Source organism: Myotis brandtii, unplaced genomic scaffold (genome assembly GCF_000412655.1).
Source record: "Myotis brandtii unplaced genomic scaffold, ASM41265v1 scaffold878, whole genome shotgun sequence".
NCBI lineage: Eukaryota > Metazoa > Chordata > Mammalia > Chiroptera > Vespertilionidae > Myotis > Myotis brandtii.
In genome coordinates, this window is record NW_005371588.1 from 122,507 (window position 1) to 139,251 (window position 16,745).

The following is a 16,745-nucleotide window of genomic DNA, read 5'->3' on the forward strand; positions in this document are numbered from 1 at the left end:
TGACCCCCAACCATAAAATTATTTTTGTTGCTACTTCAGAACTGTAATTTTGCTACTGTTATGAATCGTAGTGTAAATATCTGATATGCAGGATGTATTTCCATTGTTACAAATTGAACATAATTAAAGCATAGTGATTAATCACAAAAACAATAGGTAATTATATATGTGTTTTCCGATGGTCTTAGGTGACCCCCAAAGGGGTCGCGACCCACAGGTTGAGAACCTCTGACTTAGAGAAATGGGTTGGTTTCCCGTCTTTCTCTTCACTGGAATTGTAAGCTCCAGGAGGATTTGTCCACGGCTCTGTCCCCCAACATCTAGAACAGTGTCTGGCACATAGTAGGTGTTCTCTAAGACTGTCTGAATGCTGGCGGTGAACTCCTCGGAGGGGGGCTTTGGGACCAGAAGCAGCATCCTGCCGCACACAGTTGCTTACCTGCTCTGGGCCTCTGTGAAGAAGAATAGTGGGTTGATCTCCCTAAAGGGGATGGGAGGTGGGGAAGACTCATTGATCATGACTTAGAGGACATTCCCCTTTATCCGCTTAGATGAAAATCTGGCAGAAGATACTTCCAGGTCTGCATTCCATAATGAACGGTGTCGCCCTCCAGTGCTAAGTGTCCGGGGCTGGCTACAGGCGTAGCAGAGGCAGCCGAGCCGCCCAGCCTCCCAGCATCTTCAGGTTCTCCCTTGTCCCAGGGCCTCGGCCCTGCTAGGCTGGCCAGGCCTGCGAGAGCACGTTGACTTGTTCCAGAGGCGAAGCCCCCGGAGTTCCTTGACACTGCCCTCACTGGCTTCATGACATCCACCTGGAGGAGCCCCGAGGCCTGGCTGAAGGTTGGGGTAAAGGATGAAGGGGAGAGCTCTGGATTCGGGACACCTGGACTCCGGGTGAGCTGGGGAAGCCACGTGCCCTCTCTGGGCCTTACTTTGTCTTTGCCATAAGGGAGCGGAGTTGAATGTATCTTTGAAGGCCTCACCAGCAGTGACTTTCTGTAGGTATATGAGCTTCACGTAGGGGATGAATTGGACTAGGGTGTGCAAGGGTGAGGCAGAGGGGAGAGAAACCCAACATGGAGGCGATGGGGCTGAGGCCGAGTGGTAAGATCCCAGCATGGCCAGCAGGTGGAACCATTGCTGCACCAGGAGGCTTAGGCAAAGGGGAAAGTTTGTCTAAAACAGTGGTTCTCAACCTTCCTAATGCCGCGACCCTTTAATACAGTTCCTCATGTTGTGGTGACCCCCAACCATAAAATTATTTTCGTTGCTACTTCATAACTGTAATTTTGCTACTGTTATGAATCGTCATGTAAATATCTGATATGCAGGATGTATTTTCATTGTTACAAATTGAACATCATTAAAGCATAGTGATTAATCACAAAAACAATATGTAATTATATGTTTTCCGATGGTCTTAGGCGACCCCTGTGAAAGGGTCGTTCAACCCCCAAAGGGGTCGTGACCCACAGGTTGGCGACCCACAGGTTGAGAACCGCTGGTCTAGAAAGCTGAGACCCTTCAGTCCAGCCATCAGAACTAGTCGCCACCCCTTAAATACACACACACGCACCCCTTCCTCCCAAAGCTGCATACCCTGACAAAATACTACTTAGGTTGCTGGGCCTGAGGCTGGAGGCCTTTTGAAGACTCAGTTGCCTTTCCCCCTCCTCCCATGTTCCCTGGGAGCCTGCACCCTGCACCCACCCCTGCACCCCTGCTCCCCTGCTCCCCTGCTCCTGCCACCCTAACTGGCCAGCCCCTCATCTGGTCACTCTCATGGGAGGACGTGTGACCAGACCGATGAAGGCCAACCTGACTTCTTTTTTTTCAGATGACCGACCACAAAAAATCACCTTCTGCTCTAGATCTCCCCCTTCCGTCTCCTGGGGAGGAACCTCTGGTTAGAGCAATTGGAGAAAGCAAGGAGGAAGTGGGGTGGGGCCCTGCTGAAGGGAAAGGACTGGCTTTGGTCAGATAAGAATGGAAGGATCCTTTGTTTGGGCCCAACTGCCTCCGCTGCTGTTGACACACTCGGAGAGCATTTCCTGAAGCTCCTCAGTGGTGTCCGGTGCCCCCCCCCCCCCCCCCACTGAGGGGGGGTGGGGTCTGGGCAGGAGACGGTGGTGTGCTTACAGAAGGTGTTACAGTTAGGCTGCTGTCCTAAAGCTGAGGCTGGAGACCACCCCTCCCGGTCCTGGCAGCCAGATCTCCCTGTTCTGCTCCCAGCCAGGGGCGGGGGATGGTGTGTTCACAGAGGGTGCACAGGGCATGGCTCCTTCCCTGTGTTTTGCATATTTTGCATACAGTCACCAAAATGCACCTCTTCTCAGAAAGGTGTTCATGAAGGGTATGGCCCCTCAGATGTCAGCACACCAGCCCCCATCCTGAAGGCCCTGCATTTCGCTCTGCCTTTCTTTCCATGACTAGAGATGTCCAGCGTCCCGTGAGCCTTCCCCGTCTCCCCCCAAGAGAGGGGAGTAGTTGGTAGCCTTATCCCAAGGGGCCGCATCCTGGTGGGTACCTGTGTCCCGAGATGGTCCTCCCTACACATCACTGCACAGTCCAGCGGATCGGACGGAGAGACGGGCCGCTCTGGCACTCAGACACACCCAGCTGGGTCAGAGCCACAGAAAAAAGTGTTTCACTATTACTTTAATTACAGTATTTACACACCATTCTTTATTCAGAAGAAAAAAATCTACCCAATCATCCTATCTCTGGAAAGTTCTATTTCCAACCGTCATTGAAATCAGGATCCCTGCTCACCCCTCTGGAAAAAAACCCCCACAAAAATGAGGACCTGGGTCACCCACAGAGGAGGTGGCTGTGGTGAGGGTCCTCTGGTGGCTGTCCTGGGGCCCTGACCACCAGGGGATGCAGAGCAGTGAAGGGGGTCAGGGTGGGGGAGACAGGGACAGAGGGAGTCTGCTGGGGGCCTGAGGACACAGCTCACCCCAGGAATCGGGGGGCGGGGGAGGAGGAAGCCATCGAGATCAGAGGGTAAGGTCAGGACCTCGCCTAAGAGCAAGAGGCTTCCTGAGATGCGCACAGGTCAAGGGGTTTGGCTCAGCGATGTGGTCCCGTGTTCCTGTCCACTCTGACCATTGGGAGGAAAGAGCCCACGCAGAGGCTCTGGGAGGTCCCGGGACGACCAGCACTGAGCTGTTTGCTCTCCTCCACTTGCCCCCATGGGTGGGAACACATGTGTCCATGCACCTCCATCCCGTCTCCCAAACAGAGACATTGTTCTACAACTCGGAGCCCCGGTCCAGGCTCAGCCAGAAAGCTGTGCGGCCTCTGCACACAGAGGTGGCGGGACCGCAGAGCTCGGGGGAGCCTTGGAGAGCAAGAGGGAAGCAGGTGACGGGTCCACAGGGACTTGGAGGGGGCGTAAGGTACATGGTGTAAGACGACAAGGTGTCCGGCTATATCATAACAAAGAGCAGGTGTAGTGAGCTGCTTTGGTTTCCTTAAAGCAAAGAAAGAAAATATAAGGAAGAAACAGTAAAAGGCAAGGCCTCCTGGGAGGAAATTGTAGCCCAGAAAAGCCCACGCTTTCTCCCGGGAGTTCCCAGAACGAGGCAGAGATGCGGGAGAGGAAAGGGGCCAAGTGTGAAGGTTGCAGGATCATCCACCCCGACTGGAAGCTCCTCTGAGCTTTGGCTTTTCCCCGTCACATCCTTCCTCAAGGGAGCCCAGGGCCTGGGTTCAGGGAGCTGAATGCATGAAGGGTTACCTGCCGCTCCCCAAGGTGGAGAGAACCCCTCTATGGTGCAGGGCAAGGCCCCAGGAATGGCCATGGAAGGTGTGTGCAGTGGCAAAGGGTAGAAGGCGAGGGATGGCACCTCCGGCAGGGCGGGCCTCCTCCCCCCTGACATCGCCCCGCCTCGCCCCACCCCGCCGAGTCACAGTTCGGTATCAGCCACCGTGTGTTGTCTCGACGAATGGCCGTTTCTGGAGGTGGCCTGGCCGGTCCCGTTCTCCTGAGCCCCTCGGTTCACACTGGCCTTTCCCTGAGCCTCAGGGGAGGCCCCCGGGCCTGAGCTATAGCCCTGGCCGCCACCGTTCTCCGTGTAATAAGGGTCTTCCCCCTAGACGGTGCATAAATAAAGGAGCATTATCTGTAAGCAGGGGAGTGAGACCCCGTGGGGGAAGGGAGGGGGGCGGCTGCCTGTGCAGATTCCTTTCTTCCGGAAGAGCCATCAGGGTTCCAGCTCCTAGAGGAGAAAGGACAGAGGAGAGCACCACACCGCCACCCAGCCGGCAGCCAGCTCCCCAGACACCCGGCTCCCCGACATGTAACAACCCCCCCCAACACCCCCATCCCGCCCAGAGGCCACCAGTCAAACCCCAGCCGTTCCTTCCTCATCCAGAACATGTCAAAAATGGGTTTTTCCCCCCAAAAGAAATTTTTTTAAAAGTACGTTTTCCCACCACATGCCCCCTTGTGAGCCACATGGCACCCGTGGCCACGTAATATGTTTGCAAGTGGCTGACTCAGCAGGCTGCTCCGGTCGTGCCCGGATGAACTATCCCAGTGAAAAGAATAAGTTGATGGCAGGGACCATCTGCGACCACAGTGAGGTGGGCTGGTCCCAGGCAGTCCCCCTCCCCAATCGGCAGAAGTCGGCTTACAGTTGTGAGTACACGAAGCACAGAGTTCATTCTTATATGATTATTATTATTATTTCTTAATGATTGCATTAGTGAATATACAAACAACTGAAAGCCTACTTTTGGCCCACCCTGCATCTTGTTTTGACTCATCCAAGGACATGGTATGTATAGGCTTGGCCTATCCCTGTGGAAGGGCACAAACAGTGCCTTTTCTGGTATTCCTCCTCCCCTGACATGACATTCATGGGCTGCCCCAGAAGCCCACCATCTTCCTCATTTCCTGTGGCCTGGACCCCAGAACTAACCAGCCTTTCTCCTGTGGGGCTCCAACTGCGGCGGTTCATCAGGAAGTAGCCAGTGATGCCCAAGACAGCCAGCAGGATCCCCGAGGTGACCAGTGCAATCAGGGTCTTGGGGGTATAGCGCTGGTGGTTTTCCACACTTTGGTCTGTGAAGTCTTGGATCCCCAGCTGGAAGAGAAGGCACAGAACAGACAGCCTAGTCACTTGTGGGATGTGGGTTGTAGAAAGGAGTCCAGCCCACACTAGACCCGTGTGTGTGACCCAACAGTGGGTGAACACAGGAAGACATGGACCTCAGGAATTTCCTAAATAGGATTTCAGACTGACAGCTCTTCATCAAGCTGCACTGTGAGATTTTGGTTCAGCATAGGAAGGTGAAGATTGTTGGAGAAGGATGGAGAGGGAGGAATGGGAAGTCTAGAGAGGATCATTATTCTCTCCCCTACTCCAGCGAACACCCCAAACCCATCATCTTCGAGAACTTACCTTTCTCAGGTCAGATTGGTGATCTTTCAGAAGTTGGAACTTGCTGGTCCGTTCTAGAATTAGAAACAGGGGTCGCTGAATCTAGAAGCTGAGCCAGCCCATCCTGCTCTGTCCTCCTAAGCTGTTTTAGAAGATGCTCTGATGGCCAGGGTGGCTCATCTCAGGACGGCCTCTCCCAAAGTCAGCCCAGCCCTGCCCCCCAGCCCCTGCACTCTCTGAGTTACGAGGCCTGATTTCTACCCAGCATCCTCTAACCTCAGCCCCACTCCCTTCCTCGCCCCCAAGACAGACGTGCCCCTTACCTGTTTGGGTGGGCAAGACGAGTAGCAGGCAGCGAGGGTTCACCTCAGACTGGGCAAGGAGCAAGGAGCACACACTGGTCCCAGCCTCAGCCGGATCCTTCTTACACAGGACTTGGGTCAGCTCCTCTCCCTTGTCCTTCTTAAAGTTCTCCTGGGAAGACCAAGGAAAAGGACGAGCAAGAGATGAAATTACTCTTATGTCCTGAACTGCATCCAGAGACTTGACAATAATTCTGGTTAAATCCTTCACAGGAAGGATCCCTTTTTTCTAAAATTCCAACTGGGAAAAAACACACATACACACACACAAAAACAACACACCTCGAACTATGTGTGTGTAAGAACACAGTAAGAAAAAAACACGAAACAAACTTCTCAGTACCAAAACATATATCTATTAGTGTCTTAGGTGTAAGATGCCAGAGAACAAATTTATAAAAGGACTGCCCCTGCCCACATATACTATTCAAAGTAAATTCAAAAGAATTTGCCAATAACAAAAAATATTAATAGCGCAATACTGAGGAGAAAATCTTTTGTTTCAAGGCTAGAATAGCTCCAAATGTTAGGAAAAAGCCAAGAGGGGCGAGGAGTGGAGACAAAATCTATGACTATAGACTCGGCAGGATCCTGGGTCCCTTCCCTCTTACTCTCCAAGGAGTCTCACAAAGGTCATGGTGCAAAGGGAAATGGTCCTTCTGTCAAGCCTCTATCCCCCTTGCCCATTAAAAGTATGGAACCCTTGCCCAGTCAGTGTGGCTCAGTAGTTGAGCATCAACCTATGAACCCAGAGGCCATGATTCGATTCCCAGTCAGGGCACATGCCTGCTTTTTGGGCTCAATCCCCAGTGTGGGACATGCAGGAGGCAGCCGATCAATGATTCTCTCTCTCTCTCCCTTTCCCTTCCTCTCTGAAATCAATACAAATATCTATTAAAACATAAGTTTGGAGCCCGTGCTTTCGAGGTTCAGAGGTCTTCCTCCAGGCTGTTGACTGGTCCAGACTGAGGAACTGAGTCCTACTCAGTTTATCAGCAGATAAACTGATAATTCTTCAACAGTGAGCCAGGCCGGGGCCCTGGCTGTGCCTTCCAACACCCCGTTCTCGAGTGCCCCAGGGTTGTGCCGGCAGCCTCCCGTCAGAGTGGCCTCCCCTGCACAGGAAAGGAGTGGAAACCAAGACTCTCCTCTGTCCGGATGGCAGATGGCGGAGGAGGAAATGCCTGAACAGCTCTGACCGCCTTCCTGTTAGGGGAAAACTGCTGGGGCGTGTGAGGGCCATCAGAACTGAGCCTACGTGGAGGAGAACGCTTCCTGTTTGTAGGCAGGACTGCTTCTGTGGCAAGGCCAGAGGGCCCTCCCAGCTTGGACGGCGGCCTGGGTATTTTCCTACTGCCCTGGCCCAAGGCAGGAAAGCCCAGGCTCCTTTGCTCTCGCACAAGGCAAGGTCAAGATTGGCCTCAGGCCCCAGCTTGCTTCCATCAGCTGGAGTTTTAGGGAGCTGAGTGAAACTTACTGGGCTTGGATGAGGCCGGGAGAGCAGGCCTCGCTGACCTCCAAGCCACAGAGAGATGAGTCCATCGGCGGCCTTGGAAGGCCTCTGGGAGCTGAGGTCTCAGAGAAATGGGCTCTCGGGCCAGGGCTGCTTCAGCCCTCAGGAAAAGGCTGAATTCTGCAGGTCTCCCTTGTGAAGTCCTGGGTAGAGGCTCTGCTTCCGGAAAAATCTGGCTCCTTGCTACAGGTAGCCTGGACACCACATTGGACACACTCAGTAGTCTCCTTCCTCTTGAGGCCCATGTCCCTTCTGAGAGCCGCACCTGGCTTCCCTGAGCACTACACCCTCCCTAGCGCCATGCCTTCGGAATGAAAAGCAGGGAAGTGCTGCTGGATGGCTGGGCTTCTGATGTGTCTCTGGTTGGAATATGTCTCCTTCCTGCGAGGGGCAGAGGGACAGGCTCTTGTACATTAAAACAAGCCAAGCGAGGTGGCACCATCTTCAAGCAGCTGAGTCCAAGAAGCTGCACCTCAATCAGATCCTGACATTTATCAAGCCCTGAATATACGATGCTGTGTGAAAACCTGTGTCACGTGGTACATGTGTCACGTGGTGTGTATGTGCGTGGGCGGGGGGAGAGTAGCATGAATCCTACATGTCCAAGCTCCGGGTTTGTGTGCATGGCAATGAACATAAATGAAGTTGACTATGTCCCAGGCACTGTTTCAAGTGTTTTACACATATTGATTCATTTAGCCTCACATCACTCCATGAAATGGGTACTGTCATTCTCCTCATTTTATAGATGAAGAAACGGAAGCAAAAAGAGACCAAAAGGTCACAGACCTGGTTTACCAAAGAAAGGTACAATTAAGAAGCTATGGGTGTTCAGAGGAGGGTGAGCACACATCTGGCGTGGAGCTATAAGAGCGTCTCGATGTAGGCCTTGAAGAATAGGCAGAAAGTGTAGAGGAGGAGCCAGTGGGCAGAGGCCTTTGATTGGGGGAACCCCCATGAGGAAGCTCAGAGGCATGAGAGCCTGTGACTGGCACAAGCCTAGTTGCAGGAGAATGAAGAACACTATCTTCTCCCTTGGATTCCCCATCCCTCCAAATCCCACTTCCTCCCTGAAGCCGGTCCTACCTCCCATCAGAATGCGCATCAACGTTTGCTCTGCTAGTGACTAGATTCTTTCATGTCATGCAGTTTGCCCGAGTGCCAGGGTCCTTAGCTGAAGACTGAGTTGTTGAGGTGAGTAAGGAGGTGTTGTATGAAGAGTGCCCAGCAGGCTTTTGAAACCCCCAGGGGCACTGGAAAAATGGCAGCCATTACTATTACTATTAATAATAGCAATACCTTATGTACTCTGCCATCTAGTATCCACATTTTGATGTTTAATCATATTCTGCCTTATTGTTTTTGTCATTTCTCCCTGACCAGACTGTAAGACTCCTTAGTGTGGGAGCAGGTGTATGTTACATAACGTGGAACCCAGACTGAACTAAGCATAGCACCAAATAAACAAAAAGTGCATTGTTGTTCAACCTAGCATCCCAACTGGTCTGGCCTTCACACAGAGTCCCTCCGCCCCTTGCTTGGTTTCTTGGACTAAATTCAAGGGAATAACGGCGGCCAGCCTCCCACTCGGCATCAGTGAATTGTGTTTGAGCCTGGAGACGAGCAGGTGGATCCTGAACAAAGCACAATGCTTCTCCGGATGCTTGAAATAAACATCCTTCCCCAGGAGAGGCTGTGGGCAGACATCATGGGAGAGGGGGCAGGAGGAGGCCACAGCCTCACCATATCGCTCATGAGAATCCGATTTGTGAGCCCCCGACTACATCTGCTTGCACAAGTTTCTTTGCAAAAATAATAACCACAATCATAAAACCACCCAACCTTTCTAGAGTAGCACCCTCAAACTTTGCAAGGACTCTTAACTTGTCAAGGAAGCATGCTAAGCATTACAGTAGGGAGAGAAGGACAGGAATTTTTCTAAATGACCTTTAAGATATTTCCCAGTGCTGTCTCTCTCTCTCTCTCTCTCTCTCTCTCTCAATAATTTTTTTCTACTTTGGTGTGAGCTTGAAAATGCAGGCAAAACCTCTATGTTCATATGGGTTCTGGATTAATTAAAGGACCTGCTACAAGTCACACAACAAGTGCACAGCTGACCAAGGGCACGAAGTTAGGCTGTCTCCAGATTCCAGGCTCTTTCCAAGAAACACACTGTCTTCATCAGTCCTCCATCTGTAAGCTGTTTTTCTGCATGGAAACTGACCTTTCGTGTTTGGGCATAGGGCAAGGAAGGCGTGGGCTGGGGATATGATGTGCAATCTGCCTCCGATGAAGTCAATGGGACTGAATAAGGGTGAGGTGAGCTAGCTGAATAAATAAAACCTCCGTACAAACAGATCTGATTCTAAAGAAAGGTCGTTCTAAAAACCAAATTGGCAGGTAAAGGACTTAAATAGAGATTTCTCCAATAAGATGTACAAATGGCCAATAAACACATTAAAAGATGATCAATGTCATTGATTGTTAAGAAATGCCAGCCCAAACCACAATGAGATAGTAGCCATGCCCATTAGTATGGCTACTATAAAACCAAACCAAACCAAACCAAACCAAACCAAACCAGGAAATGACATTTGTTGGCAATGATGTGGAGAAATTGGAACCCTTTTGCACTGTTGATGGGGATGTAAGATGGTGTAGCTGTTATGGAAAACATAAACTCTATTTAAAAATAGAATTACCATATGATCCGCCATTTCACTTCTGGTTAAATAACCAAAAGAAATGCAATCAGGGCATTGAAGAGATATCTGTATACCCATGCTCATAGCAGCATTATTCACAATAGCCAAAATATGAAAGCAACCCAAGTGTCCGTCAGTAGATGAATGGATAAACAAAATGTAGTATATACATGCAATGGGAAAAGATATCCAGTCTTAAAAAGTAAGGAAATTCTGACACGGGCTCTAGTATGGATGAAACTTGAGGGCATTATGCTAAGTGTTATAAGCCAGTCATAAAAAGATAAATACTGTATAATTCCACTCATATGACATACCTAGAGTAATCAGATTCAGAGCAATAGAAAGTAGAATAGTGGTTGCCAGAGGCTAGGAGGAGGGGAGCATGGGACATTGTTTAATGGGTGTGGAGTTTTAGTTCTGGAAGATGAAAAGAGTTCTGAAGATTGGCTTCCCAACAAGGTGACTCTACTTAACACTGCTGAACTGTACATGTAAATATGGTTATGTCATGTGTATTTTACTGCCATTAAAATATTTTTTTGGTGGATTCTCCTGGAAAAGAATGGGTATGGCATAAGAGAATAAAGTAACCTCACATTTTGGAAACAATTTGAGAAGCCACAACCACAAAAACTTAATTAACCTGAGGTTGCAGCAGAGAAAATGAAAGTCAGACTTGGAGTGACACGTTCTGCTAATGAGGGTTCTGAGCTGTGGTACCAGGTGCTTGAGAAGAGCGTGGGCTCGCCCTTCCTCTCCGTGGATCATACAGGTGATGTGTGCCTAGAGGTGAAGGATGGGGAGTGAAAGAAGGGTGGTTGGGATACAAATGTCTACAGAATGCATGTGTGGAAGAATGAAGCCGAAAGAATCCACACAGCGAGAGCTAACATGCCGGATACTCAGTAGGTACTGGCACAGAACGAGAATCTGAATGGCTGAGAACAATGCTTGTGCATTTCTCTCCTGGGAGTACAGATGCAGGAGATGCCAACATTATCTAAGTATTCAAGGACGTGATGTTAGGGGAATCCAAACTCTCATGCTTCTCATTAGGCTGTGAGTAGGACCTAAGTTTCCCATGGTTAGAACCAGTACCATAAGGCCTTCTGACATCAAAAGTACAAAGCAACCTAAGGAAAGTTAACACCGCACCATCAGCATTGGGAACTGACTGATGATCAATCATGTAGGACTCAAGGAAAAGGAATCTGGGACACAAGCAGGAGCTGTGGCTAAACATTCAGAACAAGGATGGCTGGCTGAGGAAAACGACCTTGGGGAATTGTAGGAGGCATTGCTGCTTAGGGTCTGGGGAGGAGGGGACCTCAGGAAGGAAGGGGGATCGATAGTGGTAGACCCGCCAGGGAAACGATAGCATTCCACTGTTGCTACCGTAGACTTGATTCACTGCAAGCAGAGCAGAAGCCTTTAGAATCCTGGGGGAGCTGCTCTCTTTCCACACTGATACTCACGGACCCTCCCCACATCTCAGAGGAGAGTGCAGATCTTCTCAGCTGTGTCACAACATAGACTAGACCAGCCGTGGGCAAACTACGGCCCGCGGGCCGGATCCGGCCCGTTTGAAATGAATAAAACTAAAAAAAAAAATAAGACCGTACCCTTTTATGTAATGATGTTTACTTTGAATTTATATTAGTTCACACAAACACTCCATCCATGCTTTTGTTCCGGCCCTCCGGTCCAGTTTAAGAACCCATTGTGGCCCTCGAGTCAAAAAGTTTGCCCACCCCTGGACTAGACAGTCAAGACCACAGGGTGAGAGAGGTCATAGCAACGTAAGAGGAATTATTTCTGGAGTAGCAGGAAGTTCCTGGCACTTGTTTTATATGATGATCCTCGTTAAACGTGAACTTTGAAGAGAAATGGACAGACATGTAGAAGGTTATGCAATCAGCTCTAAATTGTTGGTACAAAGAATGAGCATTCTGGCACAGACCCGTGATGCACAGGAAAATAAGCGTTCAACCAAGATGATAGGGAAAAAAAGGGGGTGAGGGGGGGATGATTATTTTCCTGAGCTAGAATTAGCAAAGGATTTGGCTTTTTTTTTTTAATGAGTAGAGTTGGAAGTCAGCATCAGGAACACACAGAGCATTTTATCCTTGACCGGAATCGAACCTGGGACCCTTCAGTCCGCAGGCCGACGCTCTATCCACCTGAGCAAACCGGTTTCGGCAGGCTTTTTTTTTTTTTTTAATGAGTAGAGTTGGAAGTCAGCATCAGGAACACACAGAGCATTTTATATTCGTGTCTAAGTTAGCTCTTTTGCAAATTGCACTTAGTTATTCCATTGTGTGAACTTACGTCTTCACAATTTATTTTGTTTTTAAAAGTCCTAAGTTAATTCTCTAAGGTATAATTTTAAAAGTTCTGTGAGTCAGAACCACCCACCTAATAATCACAGGTAGATGTCAGTAGTTAGAATAGACAAAATAAGTAATTTCATGCGCTCTACAGCACAGTCAACTCCTAGCCCTTTCCGGGTCGGTGTATGCCTCACATCACATGTATGGTTCCTTTAAATGGATTCTTAACTTATAAGGAAACTTTTTTTGTGGGTGTTTTTTTTTTTTTGTAAGTAAATACTACTCTTCCTGTCACATCATCCTTCACCCAGAGCCTTGTTACTATCAGGAAACTAGGTTTATTGAAACAAAGTAAGGAGGTCTACTATATCATTAAAAATGAACACGACACTGTACATTCTTACCAATGCACTAAGACATGAAACTCAAACAAAGAGGCATAACTACTAAAAATGAGGAGAAAAACAACAGATTGTGGAAGGTAACATAATAACTTACCTTAAAAACAGAAAAGAATAAACTAAAAAGCTCCTGGAATTAATAAGCAAGTTAACCAAAATGGCTAACCTCAAGATAAATATTCCAAACTCAATGAACTCTAATATCCCAACAATAACTAATTGTAATACATAGTAAGTCTATATTATAGATAAATTTAAGAAATCTATAAAACCTATAGAAAAAAATTAAAAAACTAAAAAAACCAAGATGCTGAATAGCATAAGAGAAGAACAGAAAAAATATGAATTTTAGTTTCAATTAAAATTTTAATTTAAAAAAATCTTGACAAGATGTTCCTAAATTTTTTATAAAAGAATAAAAAGTACTTTTCATTTTTCATAGAGCAAGGACCTGCCTGGCTAAATATTAAAAGTCCTGTAATGTAAAAGTATAATAATTAAAAAAATATTATAACAGGCAAAAAAAAAAGACAAACTGAACAAATAAAATATCTGTCAAAATATGCCCTGTGACATATAAAAATTTAATATAAGCTAAAAGAAGCATTCTGATCAACAAAGAAAGAAATAATGTTTGGGAAATGGTTATATGAAAAACACAGCATTACAGAAAAAGAAATTCTATATGGACTAAAGTTATATGTAAATAAATATAATAAAGAAGTTAATATTTTAGGTGACTATTTTCTATTTCATGAAGGACTTTCTTAATATAAAATCAAACTTAAATCTGACTATATATATTAAATGTACTATAGAGACTATACCAGAGGAGGTAAAAACTACATTTAAATAGAATCATCTTTGTCTTCTTTGTCCACCAGATGGGGCCTCTTACTCCCTAAACGCAAAGCTCATTTTGGAAGTAGCCTGACCTTGCTAAGACCCCACCACAGTCCATCTAGTACAAATGGTTTAAGGGGGTTGAGAAGGAATTGTGGGAGGAGGGGAGAGGAAGGCAAGGCATGGGGGTGGGGATTTGACTTACACAGGTGGAGGTCTCATTTAGCTGCAGGCAGATAGCTAGGGTCAATTTCACTTCTTTGACTCCGAAACATCTGATTTCTCCCTGTATTAAAACAAAGTAAATAAGCCAGCATCTTTGCCTCTCATTTCTTCCCCACCGCTTTTCCAGTTTGATTTCTGTGAAGTACACTCTTAAGAGACTTTCAGAGAAAAGAATTTTAAAAAGTCTTTAGGGAAGGGGAGAGGTGGGGGCGGGGGGAAAAGAGGGTCCTAATATAAGGTGACGGGAGAATATTTGACTTTGGGTGGTGAGCACATGGTGCAATATACAGATCTTATAACATAGAAACCCACACCTGAAACCTGTATGTTTATGTTGACCAATGTCACCCCAATCAATTTAATAAATAAAATAAAATAAACACATAAAAATTTGTTAGAGGACTAGAGCTTTATGACAGCCTCACTCTCTTCCTCCATCTCACCGCCGGTCCCAGCAGATACCAGCTATTTGCAAACTTGGTAAACACTGGCACGCACTGTGCAGAGATAGGAGAGGGCAGGGCGGGCTGTTTTTCCTCCAGTGAATGATTTACTTGCCATCAGGCCATACAGGGTGGGCAGAAATAGGTTTACAGTTGTTATATCAAAAATAATACAGTGAATCATAATACAAGAATAAATTATATGTTTTGCGTACTCACAAGTGTAAACCTACTTTTGCCTCCCCTTGTATAGGCAAACAGATAATGGGGGGCCGGGCAGATCCAGGCGAGGCTCAGTTTCCTCCTGGCCCCGAGGACTGTCCAGCTTCCTTTTCTAGCTCCTTTAAAAAAGAAGCCAGGCAGGCCCCCCAGCACCCGCTCCCAGGTGCCCCGGCCTCATATTTTCTACCCTCCGTGCTGAGAGCTGTTGCCAGTCACTAGTCCCAGGGCTGAGAAGGGCCGGTGATCTCACCATCCCTGGTTGTTCCATTCCTCACTGCCTCTCTATGCCTGGCATTTCCGCCAAACCCTCTCACACAGAGGAAATGGTATTTGCCCTAAGCATGTTGGGAAAAACAGCCCCATTACATGAAAGATGGTTTCTAAATGTGTACAAAGGGGAATGGGGACCTAATCAAAGCCCAGACCAAGAGGTACTAGAAAAAAACAGCGAAGATTGGACGGATCGCAGAGAATCCCCTTTAATCTCTACTCCTTAGAAATGCAATTCCCATGGCACAGGTCAGCCTTGCCACCTGACTCCACCCCTCTCCCTCTTTCTACCCCTTCCAGCAATATGTAGGCTGCATATTTTCCATGTTAATTCTTTTTATTGATTTTAAAGTAGAGGGAAGGAGGGTGGGAGAGGGAGAGAGAGAGAGAGAGAGAGAGAAACATCGATGTCCCAAACATCGGTTGCCTCCCATACACACCCTGATCAGGGATCGAACCCACAACCTGGGTATGTGCCCCGACTGGAAATCGAACTGTCACCCTTTCAGTGCATGGGACTCAACCACTAAGCAACACTGGCCAGGGCCCATGCTAATTCGTAATGACCCAAATCTTACTGATTGGGATGAGAAGTTGTTAAGGGGAGTATAGAGCTTGCATATATATATGAAATGAGGGGGAAATCTGCCATTTTTGGCCTAATTCACACACCTTGATGGTACTTGGGGTAGAAGAAAAGGATGTATTGGGTTCAATGGTAAATGCCACAGGACTGGTGATATTGAATGTTGGGTCTGAAATATTTCCAGGTGACATGCTGGGCTCCAAGGTCATCTCTGAAGTTGAAAAGTTGGTTAGGGTGGAAGACACTATGGTGGCTAAAGAGGTCTGTGTCTGGGCAGAAGAGTTCACGGTTCCAGGAACTGGGGTGATCCCAGAGGTAGAAGTAAAGTTGACTGTAGACTCTGGAAAAGACCAAAACACAAGTGTGCATTTGAGCACATTTGCATAAACACACACACACACACACACACACACACACACACACACACACACACACATTTCAGTTCATTGTCATGAGTGAAGACCTTATAGATAATGACATTGGCATGGTCTTCAACCCAGAAGAGGGAATTTGGGGATTTAAGAGTTACTTTATGGCCTAACCCTTACTGAACTCATTTCAAGCCAGCTGTTGGGACCATAGCTGTAATCTAGGTGTATTAGAATTCCCTCAGGATTCTGAAACTTAACTGGATGCTGGTCCACTCCAGTGAAGTCAAAGACCCTCAATTTGAAGCTGTACACACCTTCCTTCACTCAGGAGAGGTCAGAGATCTCTAGGGAGTTCTCATCTAGTCCTGTTTCATCACTAAACCCGACTCAGCATGAGAGCAGCAGTACAAGGAGCATGACTGATCAGGATCAGCTGCCAAGGCATTGGCCTGAGGACGCTGTCACTGAAGGAAGAATGATCTAGAACTTACTTCAGGGTACCCTAAACAAGATGCCCAAGCCATTATTATAGGAGCTTGTATTTCCCTCTATGGGGGTCAGCAGGGGCAGGAAGGGTGGTCTGCAAATGTCCTAATGCTTTACCCAAGCTCCAGCAGCATCCCTCTGGGACCCAAGACAAACACTTTTTACCTGAGATGGCTGCTGTGGTCCCACTGCTGTTCTGAGAGACAGGGTAGAGGGTGGTACTTTCATGAGTCCTTTGTGTTATGGGTTCCTGGTTGGATGCATTTGTAGGAACAGCTGAAAACATTCCTATAGTAGATGGCTCTGTGGCAACAGTAGTCAAGTTATCTGTATTTGTGAATGCAGAGGCTGTAGGGAAACAAGGAGGAAAAGTCAGAACCTAAATTGTCTTGGAGCCTCATGATATCACCTGATTTAATTTCTATTTCTTTTTCTCCTCCTTCTCCTCCTCCAACTTCTTCTTTTTCTCTCTCTCTATATATTTGTTAATCCTCACTCAAGGATATTTTTCTCATTGATTTTTAGAGAGAGTTGGGGGTGGGGGGAGAGAAAGGGGAGGGAGTAGGACAGAGAGTGAGAGAGAAACATCGATGCG

The 16,745-nt window shown here is 47.6% G+C and overlaps 1 protein-coding gene across 2 annotated transcripts; it reads right to left on the reverse strand.

The window, feature by feature from the left end:
* Positions 1-2,642: 2,642 nt before the first annotated feature.
* CD34 (CD34 molecule) lies at positions 2,643-16,492 on the reverse strand. Of its 2 annotated transcripts, none has more exons than XM_014532309.1 (7): positions 16,316-16,492; positions 15,380-15,633; positions 13,753-13,833; positions 5,714-5,864; positions 5,412-5,464; positions 4,929-5,093; positions 2,643-4,097 (listed from the first exon to the last, which is right to left on the reverse strand). In XM_014532309.1, the coding sequence occupies exons 1-7, from the start codon at positions 16,434-16,436 to the stop codon at positions 3,912-3,914; spliced, it is 1,011 nt and encodes a 336-aa protein (XP_014387795.1). In that variant the 5' UTR covers positions 16,437-16,492; the 3' UTR covers positions 2,643-3,911. The 2 variants fall into 2 exon arrangements, with proteins under 2 accessions (XP_014387795.1, XP_005884986.1); XM_005884924.2 differs by lacking the exon at positions 2,643-4,097 and adding an exon at positions 4,107-4,223.
* Between the last annotated feature and the right edge of the window lie 253 nt (positions 16,493-16,745).